The sequence below is a fragment of the Branchiostoma lanceolatum genome, chromosome 2, assembly GCF_035083965.1.
Source record: "Branchiostoma lanceolatum isolate klBraLanc5 chromosome 2, klBraLanc5.hap2, whole genome shotgun sequence".
Classification (NCBI taxonomy): domain Eukaryota; kingdom Metazoa; phylum Chordata; class Leptocardii; order Amphioxiformes; family Branchiostomatidae; genus Branchiostoma; species Branchiostoma lanceolatum.
In genome coordinates, this window is record NC_089723.1 from 38,896,946 (window position 1) to 38,920,906 (window position 23,961).

Sequence of the window (23,961 nt, forward strand, 5' to 3'; positions counted from 1 at the left end):
AAAAAAAAAAATCACCTCCTCCAAGGCTACACAGAACTCCGGAACTTGCTGACTTAGATTGCCGCATAAGGCTAGCATTGTGCCGGCTTATCGGAAAACTGGGGCGTATTTGTGGATTGGTATGCCATCGATGTTGGCTGGGGGGATTTTGCGTTTGCACAGTTGTACGAGAGGATCGCGGCGGCCAGCGAGTATCGCCCAGACAATTTCAAACACGACCTATCCAGAGTGGCTCTCACACGTTTCTTTTGCAACAATGAGAGACATGGGAGAGGAATTGAGGGATTGGCAGAGGGATTTGTGAGCGTAAACCATGGAATGCTTAATATGGAGTTCAATGCCATGTATGTTGAAATTGCCCTTATGGGCATTATGAGTATTCTCATCACAGTCATATATCATCCACAGTCCTTGGAGCCAAATACCTTCTAATAGTATACTTCTTTGGTCGTTCTTGTCAATATATGAAAAATCAATCACTTGCGCTGAGTCTGCTATGATGAACAAGACAACCTACATGTACCTCCTACAAATAAACTGTGTTCTGTGGTTCAATTCGCAATACCAGCTTTGTACTAGTAGTCCTGTGGTTTAGCAGCATTTTTTTTTTTGCTGGATTTTTCTTTTTTTCGCCCGCGCGCATTAGTTTTGGGGTCTCCAGAGGATGTCATCCATAAAATCAAGTTGGTGTGGCCTTACCATGATAGGGCATCATTTGTTGGCAAAGTTTTCCAAAGGGAAATGATACCCTTACCGCGAGCTCACTCTCCTGGTTAATTATTCACTCATATTTTCTACTAAATTGTACTATCTTGTTTCTATCCCTAAGAGCTAGAAAGGCTTTGCGGAGGCACCACCTCATTGATTTTGACAAACTGCGACCATCATTGGCATGTTAGATTTCCTTCAGAAGTATGGATTACAACGTTTTCGATAAGACTGCTACCTTTGCTGATGGTAAATTGGAAAAACATAGCTGCAAGGATTGTGTATTTCAGCCAACATTCCTGATAAAGCTATAAGCTCGGAGTCTGGTGTTCCCTTGCCGTTGAGATTATATAGAAGATGACAGTAGACTCATTTTCTAACTGAGTTCTATTTCTATTTCTAGCTAGTTGGGTAGCATACATGACAGGAATTTGATACCTGCGGCATTAGGGAACTATGTGAATATCACCAGACATAAATCATGCTAAGCAGGTCGGCATGATTTATGACGGAATCATGATAAGACTAAGTTATTGAAAGTATGAAAGTGACTTTCATACTTTCAATAACTTATGTTATTTGAGTAGAGAACCTTGATATGATTTATGCAAATAAGGACCTTATAGAGGATGAGAAACCTTTATGATACGTCACTCGAAAAGGTTAACATCATTTGGCGATGGTACGGGGTCGTGTGTTTTTGTTCCAAAGCCTCAAAGCTGTTTCGTCCTCTACTGATGACCTTGACTTTGTTTCTTCTGTGCGTCATCGCATGCCCTCACCCGAACTTGACTTTGCCTTTTCCATGCGTCCTCGCATATGTCTTTCATCAGTGATAACCTCCAGCGGCCCTGCGCGGGTTCAGGTGCTAGGTGCGCGGGCGTGTGAATTGGAGAGCTCTGATCTTCGTGATCTTGATAGGGTACTAAGGCTAAGCAACACTCCTGTTGGAGTAAAGCGCTTAGGGAGGAGTACGATGTGTTGTTATTGTTCTCTCAGGTGCCGGAGCACGGCTTCCTTAAACTTGGCAGGTTCGGCGATGTCTGTAATGTCCACCCGAGTCCTAAAAGCAGGACCCCTATCGCTCGATTCGTTGGCTCGCTCGCGTAGGGCCCTACGCGAGGGAGCCAACGAATCGAGCGATAGGGGTCCTGCTTTTAGGAGGGTGGTAATGTCATGCGGAAGTGAGTTCCAATCTCTCACAGTCTGAGGGTAAAATGAGTATCTATAGCAGTCTTTATGAAACGGTAGAGCCTTGTAAGAATTTGGGTAAGAGTGTCGCGATTGGCGCGGGGCTGGCTTCAAGTGGGTTTCGACCGGCAGGGCTACTTTGTGTTGCCTTGCTTTCTGTAATGTTGTAACAGTAAGTCTGTTAGCTATTCTTCTGTTTCTTAAAGTATCCCAACCCAAGTCAGAGACAAGTTTAGTGGTACTATCATGTGTGTTAACTTGTATGGATTTGTAACAAACCTGGCAGCTCTTTTCTGAACAGCTTCTACCTTTGAAATATGAGAGCCCAACCCTCTCAACCGCCTTTCACCTCCCCAACCGAAGTCAGGTACTCATTTTACACCTGGACAGAGTTAGGAATGTCGTGCAAAGTGTCTTTCGCAGGGCAGAACATTGGTGGCATGTTGGCGGGGATTCGAACCCGAGACCTCTGGGTTCTAGGCTAAACACTCTGACCGTTACGCCGACACGACGTCAACCAAAACTTAAATCAGTGTGATCATTACGTTGATTAAAGTTAGACATCCAGGTAGTAAGATACGCCAAAAATAGTTACTCAAGCAACTGGATAAAATTTTGAAACAGTCAGACGTTTCAGACAGCATCCACTGTCTTTCGTCAGTGACTAACGATAGGGCTGAGAACACCAGGTTTTATACCAGGTTTTATATTGTGATCATTACTTTGCATGCAGACGACGGCCTTTTGGAAGTCAGTAACGTTAGGTTTTAGCGTCCTATCAGAGGGACGTCCCTAACCGAAGCTAAGTACTCATTTTCACCTGAGTGAAGTGAGGAAATTGGTGTTTTTAAGTGTCTTTCCTAAGGGCACAACGGGAGAGCTACTGGCATTTTACCGCTGTGTGACGCAGACTGAAAGTTAAAGTAGACACTGCCCTATGTTGTGCCCACCTGTTACAGACGTCCTCTAGCGGATGGCCTCAGAAGTACAGCAACGAAGGGTGTTCCAAACCGAGGCTGACAGGTGATGTCATCAACCAAGATGGCTGACAGTGGCGGCGGTAATCGGGGGAATCGCCGAAAAAACGCAGGTTTGTCGCCCTTTCTCTTTGGTTCCCGCCTAGATATTCAGTCCACAGCTACAAGAGGGTATGAAGAAGCCATAGAGCGATCTTTGACGCCCAGCTTTGTTGTTAGACCGCTGGAATTCGTGCGAGAATGCGGCGACTCCGATTTTCAGGTGTTGCCCCTGATTGCTCACCTGAGTCGTCTGCAATCTCCAAAAAATGACATTTTCCGACTCCAACTTTATCAGGCCGATAACATTCACGAAATTCCCCTAAATTTCACGATACGATCAGTTTTCCTCGTGGAGACATTTTTGTGATCAAGAGATTATGAAAATGAGTTGCTCGCGGTGTTTTTGTGCGCCGTGGATGTCAATATTTGTAAGATTTACGATGAAAGAAACGTCGTCTGCCATGATATGGCCATGATAATCGGCACTTCCTGTGTCGCTTCCAAGCGGATATAGTCACTTTTGTTTGTGGGAAGTTTCCGTTTCATTGATGTTGTCTTGATTCAATTATCATTCTTTTATATGTACCTTTGATTTTAGCACAAACAGACATGTTTGTTTTCACCACATCGATATTTACTTGGCTCGAAATACTGGGTGCATCACTGCATATGCCCTCTTGTGACCCCAAAAATTATTGAAGCTGTGCACGCCACATTTATAGATGACTGTGGGTGGACTGGCCTTCGTTCAATTTCTAAAATATATATTTTTAATTTTAGCATAAATAATTATGTTTGTTTTGACCACAACTACATGTATATTTACATGGCTCTAAATTCTAGGTGCATAACTGCACAAATTTCTGACTGTGGATGCACTGGTCTTCATTCAATTTCTAAAGTATACATTTTATTTTAGCGTAAATAATTATGTTTGTTTTGACAACTACGTGTATATTTACATGGCTCGAAATTCTGGGTGCATATAACTACACTCAATTTTGACTGTGGATGCACCGGTGCACCTAGATATTTGCGCAGGGTTACATACATACATACACTAGTGTACAGCATATTCTTGACATTAAAGTGTAAAAAAAAATTAGAAATTTGAGCTAACCTTTCCATATCAAGTCTTTCCATTTCACCGCAGTTAAATCATGGTTGTTTTTACATAATAAAGTATTACTGAATACTCAGAAATACATTAATTCTCCAATATTGATTTTTGCCAGCTGCTGGTCTATGTTATTGAGTTGTTTGTGCCCTTCTAGGACAGACCGAGGGGTTGTTTGGAAGCGAAATTGATAAAATCAGATCCTTGTTGAGTTTCTCAAGAATAAAACCAAGGAGGCTGAAAACTATTGTTCACCCTAAAAATAATTAACACACACAGTGTATGTTGAGAAAACATTGTCTTAACCAGGGTTCGAAATACTGGGTGCATGTGCACTTTTGTGCATCCAAAATTGGAGCTGTACACCTAATTTGTGACTGGGTGCACCTAGGTATTTTGTTTAGGGTTACATTCGTAAAAGTGTCGGAAAAAAAAAGACTAATGCCTTTCTTATATATCACTTGTTTGAAGCTAGCCATAGAATTTCAGATTTCATCTCTGAAGAGAAGATTTTTTTCTGTCCACCTAAATTTTTAGGCAAGGTGTATCAGTGCACCTATTCCCGAAACTAAATTTCAAGCCCTGTTAACTGTCTTTGAACTGTACCTCATTGTGTTGTAGAACAATCCTGGTTAGAGATTGACAAGCATGGTCACCTATATTGTTCTCAGAATCTACATGTAGGTGGAACACCTATGAAATGTGCAGCATCTAAACTTCAAAGCCAGACTTGTTCTCATAAAAATTCTTCCCAACCTTTAGCCTCGTGACAATCCTATAGGATGCTTGTCCTAAGAGAAATTCACAGATCGACCATTGGAAAAAACAATTTTTTTGTGTTGGTTTGAACCTTTGTTTATGTAACACATTTAAAAGCATTAGTAACTTACAGTAAGTAAGTACGAATGGCGATGAATTGTACATGTAAGTTTCACACAAACATGGCAGTGTGCATGTCGCTGGACGCTAAATAATGCATGGAAAGATACATGGCGCAATCACTGCCAATGTGGGCGTTGATTGGAACAGAAATGCCCCGAATCCTCCAGGGCGCGAACAGTGTGGCGCGGAGGTGAGGTCTGCTGGACGTTCAAAGCCACAGAATCGATAGGCAACAAGATCAGACGTACGGACTATATCCATCAGGTATAGATTCAATCAGGGTGAGATCTCATTACCTCCCAATCATGGTCGAGGTTTTACCTAAGTCATGGCCAAAGCTCGTTAACGTAATTAAAGCATGTTTTTTCTACCGCATTTATTAGATTTAAAACATTTTGGAATGCTCAGATCAGATTTTTTATATTTTATCCATGCGACCAAAGTGAAATGGAGAGAAAGCAGGCATACGTTATTGTGCCTTGCTGACGTGTGCGGAGATTATGTGATTTGGTTGATAGATGTAGGGGAACCGTGTCACAGAGGGTCACAGCAAGTCCACATGTACACGTCAGGGAACAGATAGCGATCTGGTAGAATCGCCAATCCTGTCGGTAGAGATCCCGATCAGAGTCTGTAAATCTAAAGATATTCCCTTAAAAGACTTTCAACTTCGATTCATGTCACTTAAGATCAATAGATTGACTTCGGAGTCAGATTTTATTAATGGTAGACTGCCCTAACACATTCCTAGCATCCTGATAGGAATCTCTGTTATAAATTTTGTAGAATGTAAACAAATGAAATGGCTTTTTGTATACAAATTTAAAACAACTGCTAATGTATAAAGGTTTTCAGTAGAGTTCTCAATACCAATCCTGCAATCTTTTCTCGTTTTTGACTAAATTTTGCAGAGTGTAACCAAATGAAAATGGCTTTTGAAATGCAAATGTAAAACTACTGGTATACCACTAGTATTCAGGTTGAGTAGAGTTCTCAATACGAGGTATTTAACCTAATATCTAATTGTAAGTCACAGTGGGATGTCTTTGAGGCACTCAGACTGAGTGTTTTTGACAAGCGGAAACCAGTCGCACAATTAAGATGATTTACGTACCCCGGGGGGTTCCTTGTAGAAAATAGTTCGATGTAGGGAATGAACAAGTGGGGAGATGATGTTGAGAGGGGAAGGCGTAGAAAAATACATGATGCTCATGACGTATTCATATTATTTCATCAACACTTGACACTGGATTTGGGTCAACTGTATAGCTTATGTACATGTATACTGTAAATCCATATACTTTTGTGGTGCCATTGTCTAGCGGTATTCTAAGGAAAGGGAGTTTTTTGTGGTGTGACCCCCTCTACATAAGGACCACTTGGCCAATGTGACCACTTTTCGGTGGCCCCTTAGATAATTTTCCCATTGACATGAGCATTAAGAATCCTGTCTATAGTGACCACCTTTACACATAGACCAGATTTTATTGGTCCCCTGAGTGGTCTTCTTGGGCAGGTTTGACTGTACAATGTACCAACTAAATTCGATCTTACTCTTTGATAAAATGGAGATGGTGCCATCATGAATTGACGCCAATATTAATGTGCTTATGTATAGTTAAGCCAGAAATATTGTCAGCCCAATTACAGAGGGTGGTGTATCACTCAATCTCTATTCCCGAAATTGGATTTCACTTCCTCTATCCTCTACATTGTCCTCTCCTACATTATGATGGAATGGGAGACACTTAATACCCAGTAGCTTACTGATATGAGTCACAGTCAATCAAATGGAGACTGATTATGCCTTGATGATATCTTAGTATACAGATAGATGAAAGTCACATGATTACAAGAAGATGCATCTTTTGTGTTTTACCTATAGTTCAATTCATGTTTATTGTCAGTAATAATGAATGATTTTGACGAATGGGTGACTCACATTTCATTATTCACATGTTAGATGTGCCTCACGCATACATGTACATTAAAATAATCGAAAAATATCTATAACGAATAACTTCGTATTAGCGTAATTTCGTTAATACCCGAAACTATCATACCTACTGGGCCATATTGTGCGTATGCTGGCGTACATAAAACTTACACAAATCGATCGGGATGCGTGTGAAATGCGTATTGTGCGCATGGCGGCGTATGGAAAAAATGTCAATGCGCAACTCACAAGCAACGGCTATACGCACAAGTGTGACAGGGGCTTTACATGTACAGTCAAACCTGAATTAGCGGTCACCTTTGCATAGCGGCCACCTGCCCATAGTGGTCACTTTTTGTCGGTCCCTTGGATTTTTCCCATTGACATAAGCATTAAGAATTAGGCTATAACGGCCACCTGTCCAACGCGGTCGCGGCCAGACGATTTTCAGTCCCCCGAGTACAGTAACACTGTCGGTAACGGTCACGGCGCGCCGGTAGAAGCCGCATCGCCACCGCACGCCGGGTTCAAAATCTTCATTTTTTCACGCAGTTATCAAATTTATGTGGATTCAACTGGATAGGATGATAATAAAGAAAACCAGAATGTTTTATCTTTGTTAGAAAATCCATGGTTTGACGAGAAGTCAGTATAATTTCTTCACATGGCTTGCGTTTGTACATCGTAGCAAAATTGACCATTTCTGTGCATTTCGAGTGGACAAATATTACGGCAGCTTTTTGGAAAATACAACTCGCACATGTAGCTGATGCAGTAAGTTCGGGAAATGTTTGAATGCCGGCCCAATATCCGTTTTCCCCGGTGCTCAAAGTCAAAACGTGTTTCGCGCAATTTTCAAAATGGCGCTGATAGTCAGCAGCACCAAGGAGGTTGGCAGCACAAAGGTCAACGGTAGACACCACTGTTTCGGAGGTATAATGCGCTAAATTTATTTTGCTGCAAAGTATCACTGAGGATAATTACTTTACCAAAAGCTTTACAAGAATATTAATAACATTAATATGATGTAAAATTTGGTCTATTGCAATTTTCTGAAAAGAATAAAGCCATCAAAAGATCGACCTTCTTCTGAGTACCCTATTAGCATAATGGTAGAAGCTGATAATGACAAGCGGCAAGTGAAACAACAACAGACTAAGGAAAACTATCGCCACGATTTTATGTTTCAAAACGGTCGAAAACGAAAAGTAAGTGGCAACTGAGCAACATGTATTTTGTTCTTAACTAACTAGGTGGCAACAACAATCGACTTTCTAAAATGTGACTTACCTATGCAATGTTTACATGTGTACTGTACGGTGAATAAATGTATCTCAGTGGGTACTGAAAATATGTGTCACTCGTGGTCATCATTAATCAACATTTTCTCCATAGCGGCCACCTGTCCTTAGCGGCCAGTTTTGGCCAGTCCCTTGAGTGACCGCTATAGACAGGTTTGACTGTAGACAGAATAAACTAAACAAGGGTTGACTTTTTCTTTGAAGGCAGTGATGATGATGAAGTGTCCTACGTTCTGCATAGTGAGTGGATTATGTGCTTTGTAATTGTAGTTGCAGATGCATGCTCACAGACACAAATATACTGCAATTTATCAGCAAAATCATTTACTGACTGCTTTCTAGTACAGGGCTCAAAATTAATTTTTGGGAATAGGTGCACTGGTGCACGTAACCTACTGTAAAAATTTAGGTTCACAGAAAGAATTTTGGGTGCACAACATGAAATAAAGTAGAAATTCTATGTCATCAAAACATGATTGCTAACCCTACTGCTCTCTTACTAGTCTTACAAACTTGAATCTCTAATCTGCTCGCTTCAAAATTTTACACAAGTAATACATTTTGCTGATACTTAAAGTTCAAGAATATTATTTACACTAGTGTACGATAGCACCTTTATCTTGTAGCCTACAAAATTTTTCTAGGTGCACCCAGAGTCAAAAATTTGGTGCACAGCTTCAATTTTGGGTGTTCACAAAAGTGTTTATGCACCCAGTATTTCCAGCCCTGTGGTTGAAATGAATGTTACTCCATTTTCCTGCAGATTCCCATCGCACCATATTTCATGTGGAGTATCGTGATCCTGAGATAGTGTCCATATCTCCATGATATATGGCACGAACCTTCTGTGCATAAAAAAATCAATGGGGAGATTAAAACCATATCTAACAGATAGCAGAGACACATTCTTCTTTCCCCCAGAAAACAGTAACCTCCGATCTGTATCTTCTAAAAAAGAATTGAAACTAGTATGAACGTCCTATTTTCCAATACAATCACAATATGTTATCTAAATGTGCTTGCACATGAAATCTGTAATAGCATCAGTAAGATGCTTGGGTTGTTTATTGGGTGATAAAACTTACACGCCATTTGAACATGCAGTCTTCAGTCTAGGTCATATTGCTTTACTTGTACAGTACATAATGTATATCTATATAGGTTTATGGTCTACAATGTCAATATACAATTTCATATCATCCAGTAGTATCCCACAATGTATAGCTATGATATTCCTGTGTTAACGTCGATGGTTTGTGTGCTACATGCACTACATACAAATGTGTTTGATCACATGAAATCGCTCAGTTATTTAGTTACTCTTATCACATAGGATTTTTCATATTTAAAGTTAATCTGAGGTCTCTTAGGGTACACCAATTTTATTTTTGAGTTGTCTTATATTTAAAAGAATGTACTTAGCTAGGAAAATATCATGAAAACGAAGCCTTCGGACTAGGTTTATGCCTTGATACATGTACACTCAGTTTCATGGAGTGAATATAGTCATATCCAAGTTTTCCCCCTGCCCTTTAACCTTCAAATGTCCAAGAAACAAGGAAATAAATTTGTGTAACCTTAATGTATTGACAGTTTTTATGGAATGAATAGTGTCTCGGACCAAGAAGGGCATTTCGGTTGACCTTTGAATGCCTCGATAGCATGAAAATAAATGACCACAATTTAGTTTCAGACATAACGTCTTATTCAAGATGGTCATGTAACCTCCATTAACATCAATCCACCAGGTTACATAAATCCGCCACTTTGAAAAACAGAGGGTTTGAGAGATCTCTAGTGTAGCACCCCCAGGTATGCACAGTTTAGATGTACAAGAATGTATTGGGTGATGTTGGGTTGGAGATTTGTTTGGGTGTATCTTTTCAGGGTGGCGGAATTATGTACCCTGGTGGAATTGTGTTAACTTAGTAGATGTTACTTGTCGTATTTGGGTCAAGCCAGAAGGACATCATATTTATTAGATGTTAGTCTACCCATTTTGTAAACCTCTACACTTTTAAATGATTTACAAGTCTGATGAAAGTGCTGATAGAATGTACCTTTATGCTGCTGATGACCCAATTTCATAATGGTTGCTTTTGCGAACGCTTAAATCTTACGACCAGTAAATGTTAGCAGAGATGACTGAGTTTGAAATCATCACATTCACTCTGCAATTGAAATACAGTAAATTTGTATACTTTTGCATTTGTTTTATTTCATCTACATGTATAGGGGGAAAAGAAGGTTTTTGTGGTGTTTTGAACTCGCGGTTGAAACAATTTTGTAGTACAGTAGTGATACAAATTACAAGGGAGACTTATGGTGTATGGCATATGTTATATGAGCAACCCATGTACACGCTGAACCAAGAAATAGATAAATAGATAAATATGTTGTATTTGCGGTGTCATGGATTCGTAGAGGTCACCACAAAAATGCAAATTGTCCCCTTTTACTTCAACCTTGTCTTGAGTTGTCTAATTTGCTTTCTATTGGACTATCTGAAAATTTGTCTTCTCCTTATTTGCATATCAATTCATAGTTCGTGGTTATAAACCTGCTGTTCAACTGATCTTGCTCACAGTCACTGACGAAAAGTAGTGGATGCTACTTGAAACGTCTGACCGTTTCCAAAATCATATCCAGTTGTTTGAGTAATTGCTTTTTTGGTGTACAAAAATGCAAAGTTGTACAGTATCCCAATGTGGACCTGATGGAAATGCAGTATTTAGTGTGTTCAGTGCTAATCAAACAACCTTCTGTGCAATTTGAGCTGTCTTTTGATGTGATCGGGTACATTCATTTGAGCTGATTTGCTTGGCATGTAGCTTAGGTGTTTGTGTTTTGGATTTGGTTAACGTATGAGGTTCCTCTGTATCTAAACTAAACACTGCTTTAAGAGATAGCACATGTACAATTATACCTGGATGATTTTATATGTGTTTATTTAGTGAAGCAGTCATCTTTTCTGTGTGGTAACTTAGCTAATTACATCATTGTAAATACATCATGCACTATTGAGGTGTGACCTGAATGTGGAATGCCACCATCTGTATGACTGTGAAAAATGAAAAGTGATCTCGAACCAATTTAGCTCGCTGCAGAGATATTTTTCTACTGGTCACAATTTCAACAAGCCTTGAAGGAGTGCAAGTGTATGTCATGCAGAATGCTTTAGGTTGAAGCAACAGAAATACATGAATATTTATCATAGCACTAAGAATGAATCATAGCATAATGAAGGCATATCAGCCATCATTGGGATCTAGAAACTGGGGCATTGTGCCCATAAAGATCTCTATTCAAGAAGGACTATTCAAGAAGGCCTAGAGTGTAGTTTGAGGCAGTGCCAGTAAAGTACCCATTTCATACCCTGTCAGTTCTCAGATTGAGAAATATCTTGTTGAACTGAAAGATGAACATGAAAGATGAGTCAGATTGGGAAATTCTGTACATCTTGCCATTCTTGGTGCAGAGTTAGGGGAAACATTCTGGGTAATATGAATATGCTGTGTATTACTAAGGTTTTATTATCTTTTCTGACACTTCAATGTGAAGTGTATAACTAGTTTCAGGAAGTGAATATAGTCAGATGCTAGTTTCTCTTTCTAAGTAAGTCTAGTTTCCCTCCCAACCTTCTGTTTCCAGCACGACCTCTTGTTTAATCTTTGCTAAGAAATATCTGAGAACCAGGAAAATAACTTGTGGCCTAAGGAAACACCAATTTGATTTGTTGTTTCTCAGATTTTCTAAAAAATATGCTTCACTGGAAAGACATCAAGAAAACAAAGCTTGAGGACCAGGTTCATGCTTTGGTGCACTTAGTTTTATGGAGTGAATACAGTCAAGTTCAAATTTTCCTCCCTGCCCTCTGTTTTTATGATGTGTACTGGCTATATTTTCACCATAAATGTCCTAGAACCTAGGAAATGCCTTGATGTGGCCTAAAGTAGGAATGTCTAAGGCCACACCAATTTAATTTTTTGGTTAATGGAACTTAAAGAAAATGCTAGATTGGAAAATCAACATGAAAACAGAATCTCAGAGGAAAGTTTGTATTTTGGTGCACGTTTTCAGGGAGTGAACAGGGTCAGGTGCAAGTTTTCACCCCAGCCTTCTGTTTTCATGATGTCCTCGTGCTAGAATTTTACATAAAGATTCTGTTAACCAAGAAATTAAATTGGTGTGGCCTAAGGCAGCCATTGTAAAAGCTGCATTCTATGTCCCAAGTGCTGAAATGCTGGTGGTTATGCATACAGCCTTCCGCTGAACCGATGATGCTTATCCATGCATGTGTCCATTGAACACTTGGCACTGCATTTACCCAGGCTTTCAGTCTACACAAGGCTGAGGGATGGGATGACCTTTTGGCAAACCGGCTATGGTGACGGGGCTCAAAATTCATACTTGGGAACATGTGCAAAATGTTGGGTGTACCACATGAGATAGAATATGGCAGTAAAACCTAGCAACACAGCTCTGTGCTTTGAAAAATTGCATTTGACCCAAATTCCATAGCTGACATTGAAATTTAAACAATTGATACAGTAAAGGTTTTATCATCTTATCTGACACATAGATAAGAATATGTTGTATGTTTGTTTATTTAATTGTTAATGTCATATATTACAAGTGTACAATAGTACCTTTGCATACGTAACTCTACACAAATATCAAGGTGCACTTGTGCACCCGCAGCCAACAATTAGGTGCACAGATTCAATTTTGGGTGCACAAAATTACATACGCACCCAGTATTGCGAGCCCTGTACATACACACAGGCTTTCAGCCTCCGCAAGGCTGACAAATGAGATGACCTTTTGGCTTCCCGGCTGCACTAGCCGCTGGAGTAATGGTGTCGTAGGATTTCTGATAGCAGCATTATAAAACCAAATGTTTCTCCTAACTGTTGTAATTTGTAACCTGCTAAGCAGGAGGGTCATGTTATACTTTCTTCAGAATGTGGTATCCTGCGGTCATGTTTTAGCTGGCATGTGTTGGTTTGCAATCCTCCAGACAATCATATCATTAGCTTTTTGACCTAGGTGTGCCTCTGCTGCCAACCTGAAAATGTTTGGTGCTCCAGCAAAATATTTGGCCAAACAAAGGATATTACTATCAATATTTACCAGGAAAAAAACCTGAACAGATGATCATTGTTGTAGAAATATACAAATACATGGTAAGATATAGTTGTCACCATGCAAGTTTCCCTCAAATAAAGCTACTTTTATGAAAATATATTTGATGGGTAATTCTGACAAAACAAAACTAGATAATGTGCTGCCTCATGACCTCAATGGAAAGCAGCTTACCGGTCGATTTGAGTTTCTTATTAATATACAAATGTTTAAACAAACAAACAAACAAACAAACAAACAAACAAAGGAATGAAAAAACAGCAATCATTGTATATCAGATTTCTTGCTGTAGCGATGTACAAAAAGGACATTGTATTTAAAGATTGAGACTGTCCTCATTGCCCTCAGAACTAGGATTATTCAAGCAACACAAATCTTGTCTTCCTTGCTTAAAAGCTTTGCCGTAACCTACATGCAAATGAGCCCCGGCGAGAATGTCATTCGTTTGACCTTGTAAGTGTGAGCAAGCTGCCTTCCCTCGAATGATCACGGAAATCTGACCTGCGAAATTACTGTAAAACTTAAAACTTAAGCGGTGGTTTTATTTTCATGGTTTTGTGGTGAACTGTCCACCGCAAATTCATGACACCAGAATATTTGTCTTCCTTTTTGACCACATTACTACAGACTTGTTTCAACTACAAACTTAAAACACAGCAAAACCCTCTTTTTCCCTTCAACCTCAAAATAAAACCACAAGGAAAGGAAAGGAAGCTACAGTATCATGTCTGATCTGCAGAATTACTGTAAAACTTAAAACTTTCGCGGTGGTTTTATTTTCCCGTTTTTGTGTGGTGTTCTCTCCCCCTGGAATTCATGGTGCCTTGAATATGTCTCCCTTGTATAACTACTGTCATACAGAACTGTGTCAACTGCAAATTCAAATTTCAACATTTTGTAATGTATTGACAATAATTCAGCCTATTGTTAGACACCGTGCCGTTTTGCACAAATAAATAAACCATTGATTTAACACCACCAAAATCTCTTTTTCATCCTACTGCGAAATAAAACCACCGCAAAAGTAAATGAAGATACGGTAGCCTGTCTCTCGGGCCAACCCAGGTGGCCAGGCGTTAGAAGCGAGGAAAATTGATGAGCGTTTGTCAGCGTGCATATGTGCCGCGGAGTGTAGCTAATGAGGGCACAGGGGAGACAGAAACATGGGAATCAGCACAGGGGAACCACCGTAGGAAAGTCCAGGTTCAACTAGAATCAGGGCTGTTTCCAGGACCCATCTCTCGATCCATCCCGGACGGAAATTTTAGCTGTTGGGACAGAAAAAATCTCACCCGGTCCGTCCCAAAAATGTGAACTTCACGGTATGAAAATATATTTTTCGTAAGCTTAAAATGACAGCTTCAACTAATGAGGTCACAAGGGAGACAAAGCAGCACAAGGGATCCACCATAGGAAGGTCAAGTTTCAACTAGAATACACCTGAAGGCAAAACAAATGGAAGTGAAGATATAAATCTTTATAAAATTGCCTCCAAGTATGATTTCAGCACAGGAGATCAACCATAGGAAAGTCAAGTTTCAACTACACCAGGACCCATCCTTACGTCCCCGGATGGAAATTTAGCTGTTGGGACAGAAAATAATTTCACCCCCGTCTGTCCCAAAAATCTGAATTTCATGACATGAAAATATATTTTTGTAAGCTTGAAATGACAGATTCAACTAATGAGTACACTGGGGATGCAAAAACATTCTAAGCTGCACAGGAGATCAACCATAGGAAAGTCCAGTTTCAACCAGAATACATCTGAAGGCAAAGCAATGGGAAGGGGTACATTGTAAATTCTTGTAGAAAATTAGCCGCAAAGTGTTTGTGATAAGGTCACAGGGGAGAGGGAAACATGGAAGCAGCACAGATCATTGGCTGGTGTGTTACGCCGAAGAGCCGTTATACCGGCTATACAGATACAGATACAGATTTAGAAACAAGGCATGTCCAATGTCAGCAAGAATACACCTGATAGTGATATGTCCCTACCAACAATTTCCATGCATCTATGCATCTTTCTAATGGCAAACAGTTTAAGTTTAATGTCACCCCCCTATGATTGTACATATGTAAATACGTTGCGTTTGGGAATGCATCTCATTAAATCATATAAGCAGCGACACCTGTGATGCATTGCTATGTGAACCAGTCAGAATTGCCTTGAAGAAGGTGACAGATGTTCACCAAAACGTTGGTGGAATAAAACACTTGGTTATGTAAAACAGAGTCTTTTTATTCAGTGACTTACCAAGCTGATGAAACTATTCACAGAGTTAAGTTTAAGTTTGCGGTTGAAACAATTACAGTAGTAATACATTGGAAATGAAGTTTGCTTCTGCAAGCTACTGCTTCTACTTAAAACTTCACTCAGATATTTCCAAAAATGATTTCATCAGGTTGGTAGAATATAGGATATAGGAGATTCTTTTTACACAACCAGGTAATCTCACCTGCTAACCTTTCGATGTCTATCTGACACCTTCTTCAGAGCTTCTGAATGGAGTACTGCTTCTCACCGCTATAAGTAGCCAATGTAGGTTGGACAGTGTTCTCACCGCAAAAGTGCCACCTACATCGGCTACTTATAGCGGTTAGAAGCAGTACTCCAGTCAGAAGCCCTGAAGAAGGTGTCTGATAGACATCGAAACGTTAGCAGGTGAGATTACCTGGTTGTGTAAAAAGAAACTCCTATATCCTTCACTCGGATATGTGTCACTGCTGCAATGTGACCGAGTGCAAAGTAGAACCAGTTAGTCTTGTCCTGATGAAGGTGACATGCAGTCACCGAAACGTTGGCAGGGGATCATGTTCCGAAAATAATCAGGTTGATAGAATATAGGGTATAGGAGATCTCACCTGCTAACGTTTCGGTGTCTGTCAGACACCTTCATCAGAACTTCTGAATGGAGTACTGCTTCACACCGCTATAAGTAGCCGATGTAGGTGGCGCTTTTGTGGTGAAAACACTGTCCTAAACGTGGCTAAGTTTGTATCCCCCCTTGTCTCGGTTCATCACTGGTGTTGTCTTCCTTATCCAGACCGAAACGTTAGCAGGTGAGATTACCTGGTTGTGTAAAAAGAATCTCCTATACCCGATCATCTCTTCGGTTATATACAAAGATTTGTGCAAGATGTTGTTATAGCATGACACCAGTAGTCTTTTGAATTACAAGTACTAAGTCCTGTTGAATTGTGTTGTTCACAGGAAGGCGAGGAGCAAAGCAGAACACTGACATGACGAAGGGAGCTGGCGGGGGCGGCCGCGCTGGGCGTCGCGGGAAAGGACGCCAGAGAGGCGGGAAAGCAAACCAACAGAACCACGACGACGATGGACAGTTGGCCAATGAGCAGTCAGTTTTGAACGGTAACGATGTGTCGACCGAAGCGACCAGTCATTCGGAGCCGGAGGAGGTTGTCATGGATACCGCATCCAGGGAGGGGACTTCCAGTCAAGAACCTACGGAAGAGGAGACTGTCAGTAACGGGTTAGATGAGAACGATTCCACGGAGGCAGACTTAGACAGGAGCTTGGCTACGGAGACAAAGTCAGCGGCGGAGGGTAAGCAGCTGGGGCCCAAGGAGAACCAGTCACCGAGACATCGGGTAAGAGGCGAGATCGATCCTGAGTTGGAGTCTGACCATTCGGTGTACGAGGACGCCAAAGAGCCAGATCAGGACAATCCGGAGAACCTGGAGGACAACACCAGTGAGGACGGGGAAGTGGTGGAGTCGGAGGGTACCGGTACGGAGCAGGAGGAGGATGGTCCTGAGACAGTAGAGCAGGCTGAGGAGGATGTGCACCAAGATGAGGAAGTTGAAGGTGAGAGGTCAGAACCTGATGATCAAGAGATCGAAGGGCAATGGTCGGAAGCTGAAGGTGAAGGGGTAGAAGAAGAAGAGGTTGAAGGTCAGGGTTCAGAGCCAGAAGATGCACAACAAGTTCAGGACACAGATGATGCTGATGTGCCAGGTGATGGGGAAGAGGAGGAGGAGGGTGCTGAGGAGGATGTGCCTGAAGAGGAAGTTGTAGAGGAGAATGATGAACCGGAGGACAGTATACAAGCTGTAGCCAGTGAAGAAAATGCTGATGAGGTGGAGGAAGAGGAAGTGGAGGAGGAAGATGAAAATGATGAAGAGATGGAGGACTTGGAAGAAGAAGAGGCAGAAGAAGAAGAAGAAGAGGCTGAAGAGGATGGAGAAGAGGAAGATGACGAAAACGGAGCTGATGAAGAAGAAGAAGAGGAAGAAGAAGTGCCTCCTGAGGAAAATGAAGACGGAGGAGGCACAGCAGAAACCGCTGTGCCTCAAGGGCAAGCAGAGGTTGAATCTGACCCTGCTGTACACAGTGAGGATGGTGAAAATGTGGTGACAGCTCAGGGAGATGCCACGGGTGATGTTCTCAATGCTGCCTGCAGCAAACTCGTCAGCGAAGCTGGAACAGGTATGTTATAATTCTTCATTGTCATGTTACCTTAATGTTTTTAATTGAGTAATTAATTGATTATTTGCTTCTTAATCTCATTTAGACATGGACAGAATGAAATCAAGAACAATATTTACAAAGACTATTTATATAAATGGTCTAAAATAGTATCTACATCGTCGATTATGGTATCTACATCAAGAGGTCAGGATCAGTGAGAACACACACAAGGGTCGTTTTTTGAATATGTTACTTTTCAAAGAATACCTATTACTTACTGTAAAAATCCGAAGAAAACTGAAGGGATACAGCCTTGTGTCCCTGTCATTGGGACTAGACAAAACTATCATGTAGGGAACCCTTCAGGGAAGAAGAAAGGTAGGCAACGGAAAAGATTGGTGGATGATAGCAGAGAATGGATAGGCTTGACACTAAGTGAAACACTAAGGAAAACAGAAAGCTGAGTTTGCCAGATTTTTGTGGTGCCAGCCTCAATGGTCAAAAATAATTAGGGATACAAGAAGAAGAAAAACTACACTTCAGCCATTTGTGCTGCCAGGTTTTAAAAAAATCAATAAACTATTTCTTAGTGATCGTCAAAGTTGCTGAAATTAAGTCACCATTAGGCCACACCAATTTAACTTCTTGGTTAACGGATTTTTATTTTCCAAAAGAAAATTTTTTTTGGAAAAAAAGCCTTCTGTTTTCATGATTTTTTTTTCTTAAATTTTTTTGGGAAAATAAAAATCCGTTAACCAAGAAATTAAATTGGCGTGGCCTTACAAATCAAGAATCACAGTAATCATTTCTGCCCCCCCCCTCTCTCTCTCTGTAGACTCAGACTCCAGACAGCGGAGCGACCGAGCCTTCATCAACGTGGAGCTTCTCAAGTCGGAGAGCAGGAGAAAGCCTCCCGCCCCCAGGATCAGAGCCCCGAGAGACGACTACGACGAAGATGCGGCGGAGGAGGACCAGCTTCCTCTGGAGGAGGCGAAAGACTCGCAGGACGATGAAGAAGAGTTGGACCGAGAGGTAGTTATTATTTTTTGCTCAGTTGCAAGCAGTCCACCAGTTTCACTACTTGTTTCGCTACCAGTTTCACTACTTGTCCCACCACAAGAGAATTTTTCAGCGTATTACCAGGTTCTCCTCTGATTTACACCACTATACTGTACAACTTCCAGCCTCTAAGTCATTCTACAGTAACAGCTTTTTTCCACGAACTGCAAAACTCTGGAATTCCCTCCCAGCCCACTGCTTTCCCCCCGAATACAACCTACAAACCTTCAAAACAAACACCGCTGTCTCTCACCTATGCCACATTAGTTCAATGCCGAGAAGTGGCCTCTTACGGCCTTGCATTGAGCGAGATCGTTTAAAAAAAAGAAAAGTTTATGAGTCATTCTGCACAGCATGCATTCGATCCTAGGGTCGGACATGTTGTAAGCAATTGCATTGGTTATTTCGGATGGTGATGTACATGTATAGCCAGCAGCCCTGTGTATGAGGGAGCTTCAGGCATAAGCCTCAAGCGTCAGAACTTTGCACATAAAAGAACCCAACACACTTATCGAGAAGAGTAGGGGTGACTTGGTGTGCTTGGCCAAAATTCTCAAGCTGTAGCAAAGCCACATTGCACTTCTAGCTAACAAAAGAGGGCCATGCTCCATCCTCAGTCTGAGGTTCGACTGCTTTAATTTGACCTTTTACATAACTACCCTTTGGCAAAGCACACCAGCTTTTGTAACTATATAGCCGGTATAACCGCCCTTTGGTGTAACGCACCAGCTTCTGTATCTGTATCTTTATAGCCAGCTATGGGACTACCTTTACGAACCTTTACCTTTCCATGGTGCCCAGGTGGAGAGCTACACCCAGGAGGACCTGTATGACCACATGGGGCAGCGACTGCCGGGGGTGGTGGAGGACAGGAGTCCTGTGAAGACTGCTTTAACTTTACCTTCACTTTTCCATGGTGCCCAGGTGGAGAGCTACACCCAGGAGGACCTGTACGACCACATAGGGCAGCGGCTGCCGGGGGTGGTGGAGGACAGGAGTCCTGTGAAGACTGCTTTAACTTTACCTTTACCTTTACCTTTCCATGGTGCCCAGGTGGAGAGCTACACCCAGGAGGACCTGTACGACCACATGAGGCAGCGGCTGCCGGGGGTGGTGGAGGACAGGAGTCCTGTGAAGACTGCTTTAACTTTACCTTTACCTTTACCTTTCCATGGTGCCCAGGTGGAGAGCTACACCCAGGAGGACCTGTACGACCACATGAGGCAGCGGCTGCCGGGGGTGGTGGAGGACAGGAGTCCTGTGAAGACTGCTTTAACTTTACTAACCTTTACCTTTCCATGGTGCCCAGGTGGAGAGCTACACCCAGGAGGACCTGTACGACCACATGGGGCAGAGACTGCCGGGGGTGGTGGAGGACAGGAGTCCTGTGAAGACTGCTTTAACTTTACTAACCTTTACCTTTCCATCGTGCCCAGGTGGAGAGCTACACCCAGGAGGACCTGTACGACCACATGGGGCAGCGACTGCCGGGGGTGGTGGAGGACAGGAGTCCTGTGAAGACTGCTTTAACTTTACCTACCTTTACCTTTCCATGGTGCCCAGGTGGAGAGCTACACCCAGGAGGACCTGTACGACCACATGGGGCAGCGGCTGCCGGGGGTGGTGGAGGATAGGAGTCCTGTGAAGACTGCTTTAACTTTACCTTAACCTTTCCATGGTGCCCAGGTGGAGAGTTACACCCAGGAGGACCTGTACGACCACATGGGGCAGCGACTGCCGGGGGTGGTGGAGGACAGGAGTCCTGTGAAGACTGCTTTAACTTTACTAACCTTTACCTTTCCATGGTGCCCAGGTGGAGAGCTACACCCAGGAGGACCTGTACGACCACATGGGGCAGAGACTGCCGGGGGTGGTGGAGGACAGGAGTCCTGTGAAGACTGCTTTAACTTTACTAACCTTTACCTTTCCATCGTGCCCAGGTGGAGAGCTACACCCAGGAGGACCTGTACGACCACATGGGGCAGCGACTGCCGGGGGTGGTGGAGGACAGGAGTCCTGTGAAGACTGCTTTAACTTTACCTACCTTTACCTTTCCATGGTGCCCAGGTGGAGAGCTACACCCAGGAGGACCTGTACGACCACATGGGGCAGCGGCTGCCGGGGGTGGTGGAGGACAGGAGTCCTGTGAAGACTGCTTTAACTTTACTAACCTTTACCTTTCCATGGTGCCCAGGTGGAGAGCTACACCCAGGAGGACCTGTATGACCACATGGGGCAGAGGCTGCCGGGGGTGGTGGAGGGCAGGAGTACTGTGAAGACTGCTTTAACTTTACCTTTACCTTTCCATGGTGCCCAGGTGGAGAGCTACACCCAGGAGGACCTGTACGACCACATGGGGCAGCGGCTGCCGGGGGTGGTGGAGGGCAGGAGTACTGTGAAGACTGCTTTAACTTTACGAACCTTAACCTTTCCATGGTGCCCAGGTGGAGAGCTACACCCAGGAGGACCTGTACGACCACATGGGGCAGAGACTGCCGGGGGTGGTGGAGGACAGGAGTCCTGTGAAGACTGCTTTAACTTTACTAACCTTTACCTTTCCATCGTGCCCAGGTGGAGAGCTACACCCAGGAGGACCTGTACGACCACATGGGGCAGCGACTGCCGGGGGTGGTGGAGGACAGGAGTCCTGTGAAGACTGCTTTAACTTTACCTACCTTTACCTTTCCATGGTGCCCAGGTGGAGAGCTACACCCAGGAGGACCTGTACGACCACATGGGGCAGCGGCTGCCGGGGGTGGTGGAGGGCAGGAGTACTGTGAAGACTGCTTTAACTTTACCTTTACCTTTCCATGGTGCCCAGGTGGAGAGCTACACCCAGGAGGACCTGTACGACCACATGGGGCAGCGGCTGCCGGGGGTGGTGGAGGACAGGAGTCCTGTGAAGACTGCTTTAACTTTACCTTTACTAACCTCCTTTCCATGGTGCCCAGGTGGAGAGCTACACCCAGGAGGACTTGTACGACCACATGGGGCAGCGACTGCCGGGGGTGGTGGAGGACAGGAGTCCTGTGAAGACCCAGGTGCAGCGGGAAGCCATCAGCCTCGCACTCAAGGACATACAGAACGCCATCGCGCAGAGCAAGAAGGTGAGGAGTTTGTTTATTTATGAATCCCTTAGTCCCTTCAGTTACATTACTTACAAAAACTGATTTCCAAGGGAGACCTTTACAAAATCATAACAAAACAGGATACAAAACAAAAATATTTGGCAAGTCATATACATTCACAAATATGTAACATAAAGTAGTAAACCAGCAAACATAGGAGTAATAAGTCAGAATCTTATAGATATGATGAAGAATTTTTCTTTACCTTCAAGACCACACCAATTTTTTGGTTTTCGTATTTTTCAAAAATACACTTTTGTATACTTAACTGGAAAAACATAATGAAAACGAAGGTTCATGCCTTGGTGCACTCAATTCTATGGAGTAAATACAGACATATTCAAGTTTTCCTCCCGCCCTCTGCTTTTATCATGTTTTCTTGTTATATCTACACCTTAAGATGTTAAAGAGGCCTTAAGAAAACATTTTACTAACTTTCTCTAGATACAATAGACATATCTAAACTTGGTTTTTGAAAGGATAAACTGAAGCACAGGAATGTAATCTTGTGCCCCTTTTTGGAAAATATTTTGTTGATCCACTTCTTTTAGTGAGCTTTATAATGTGCTTGCAAACCTCAGGTACTTCAGTAGGGGGAGCACATGACATAGATAGAGCTGCTCGATTTTATGCCTTATACCTCTTCACTAGTACTTACAACCAGTTTGCTGTGGACGTAGAGTAGTCATTCTAACAGTATGGCGGCCTCTAAAAGATGACCTTTGACATGGAACACCTGTTCTACCATACCTTCCACTGTGTTGGAGAAACATAATAGATTGATAAATTCAGTAAGGTGTTAGCATCGATACATCTCTCTTAAGTTGATCAAGTCTCCCTAATTTAGAGTCTATGCTCTTGGACCTTAGGCCATACCAATTTAATTTCTTGATTAATGTTTTTTTAAATTTAAATTTTAGCACGAGGACATCATTAAAACAGAAGGCTGGGGTGAAAACTTGCACCTGACCCTGTTCACTCCCTGAAACTGTATGCACCAAAGTACAAACTTTCCTCTGAGATTCTGTTTTCATGTTGATTTTCCAATCTAGCATTTAAAAAAAAATTCTGTTAACCAAGAAATTAAATTGGTGTGGCCTTAGCAAGAAAATTATGGAGCAAACTAAAGATAAACAAAACAGGCATCTTGTGGTAGACACTGGAGCTAGCACATTATTCATTAATGAGTTTGTGATTATAGATGAGAATAAGTGAGGTGGAATGTAACGTGACCAAGGTCTTCTATTGTACATGTATGATCATTGTGATCAGGACCCACTTTGCATATCCGCTCATTACAAACCTGTTCAGCAATGCAGAATGACAGAATACCTGGAGTGCGCAACACTCTCAACAGTATCAGAAACACTCTCAACAGTATCAGAAGGTAATGGTGGAGTTTATACCATCATAAATGGTATATTCATGTGCATATATAAGCTGATCTTGTATGCATAGTCACCTACACTGAGAAGATTATGTTTTTGGGTGTGTGTGTGTTTGTTTTTGGACAGCATAACTCGAGGATGCATGGATCTTGATGATATTTAGTATGTTGGTAGGTGCTTGGAAAAGGAAGAAATGACTAGATTATGGGCTCCTTAGCGGCTTCCTATGGTGCTACAAGACCACCTTGTGATCTGATGACATTTGTGTCCCAAACCAGGGCCAAAATTGGAGCTGTGCACCTAATTTTTGACTCTGGGTGCACTGGTGCACCTATATATTTTTGAAGCCTATAGGGTTAAGGTACTATTGTACACTAGTATACAGAATATTATTGAAATGTAAGTATAAAAAACAGCATGATAACTTTTTGCTGTACTTTATTTAATGTATTATTTGTTTGAAATTTTGAAGTTAGCTATAGAATTACAGATTGAAGTTCTTAAGAAAGGCAGCAGCGTTAAACTTTGTAATTATGTTCTGAAGAACATTCAACTTTATTTTATCTGGTGCACCCAAAATTCTTTCTGTGCACCCAATTTTTTGAGTTGGGTGCACCAGTGCACCTATTCCCAAAGATGAATTTCGAGCCCCGCA

At 42.2% G+C, this 23,961-nt stretch overlaps 1 protein-coding gene across 3 annotated transcripts in view; it reads left to right on the forward strand.

Annotated features, from left to right (window-relative positions):
• Positions 1-2,870: 2,870 nt before the first annotated feature.
• Positions 2,871-23,961, forward strand: part of LOC136428991 (amyloid-beta A4 precursor protein-binding family A member 2-like) — an 87,078-nt gene continuing 65,987 nt past the window's right edge. For all 3 annotated transcript variants that reach the window (XM_066418861.1, XM_066418862.1, XM_066418863.1), the window contains exons 1-4: positions 2,871-2,989; positions 16,514-17,749; positions 18,567-18,763; positions 21,742-21,897. In XM_066418861.1, coding sequence (XP_066274958.1) covers positions 2,926-2,989; positions 16,514-17,749; positions 18,567-18,763; positions 21,742-21,897 — 1,653 coding nt within the window. In that variant the 5' untranslated portion in view covers positions 2,871-2,925. The remainder of the gene's footprint in view (positions 2,990-16,513; positions 17,750-18,566; positions 18,764-21,741; positions 21,898-23,961) is intronic.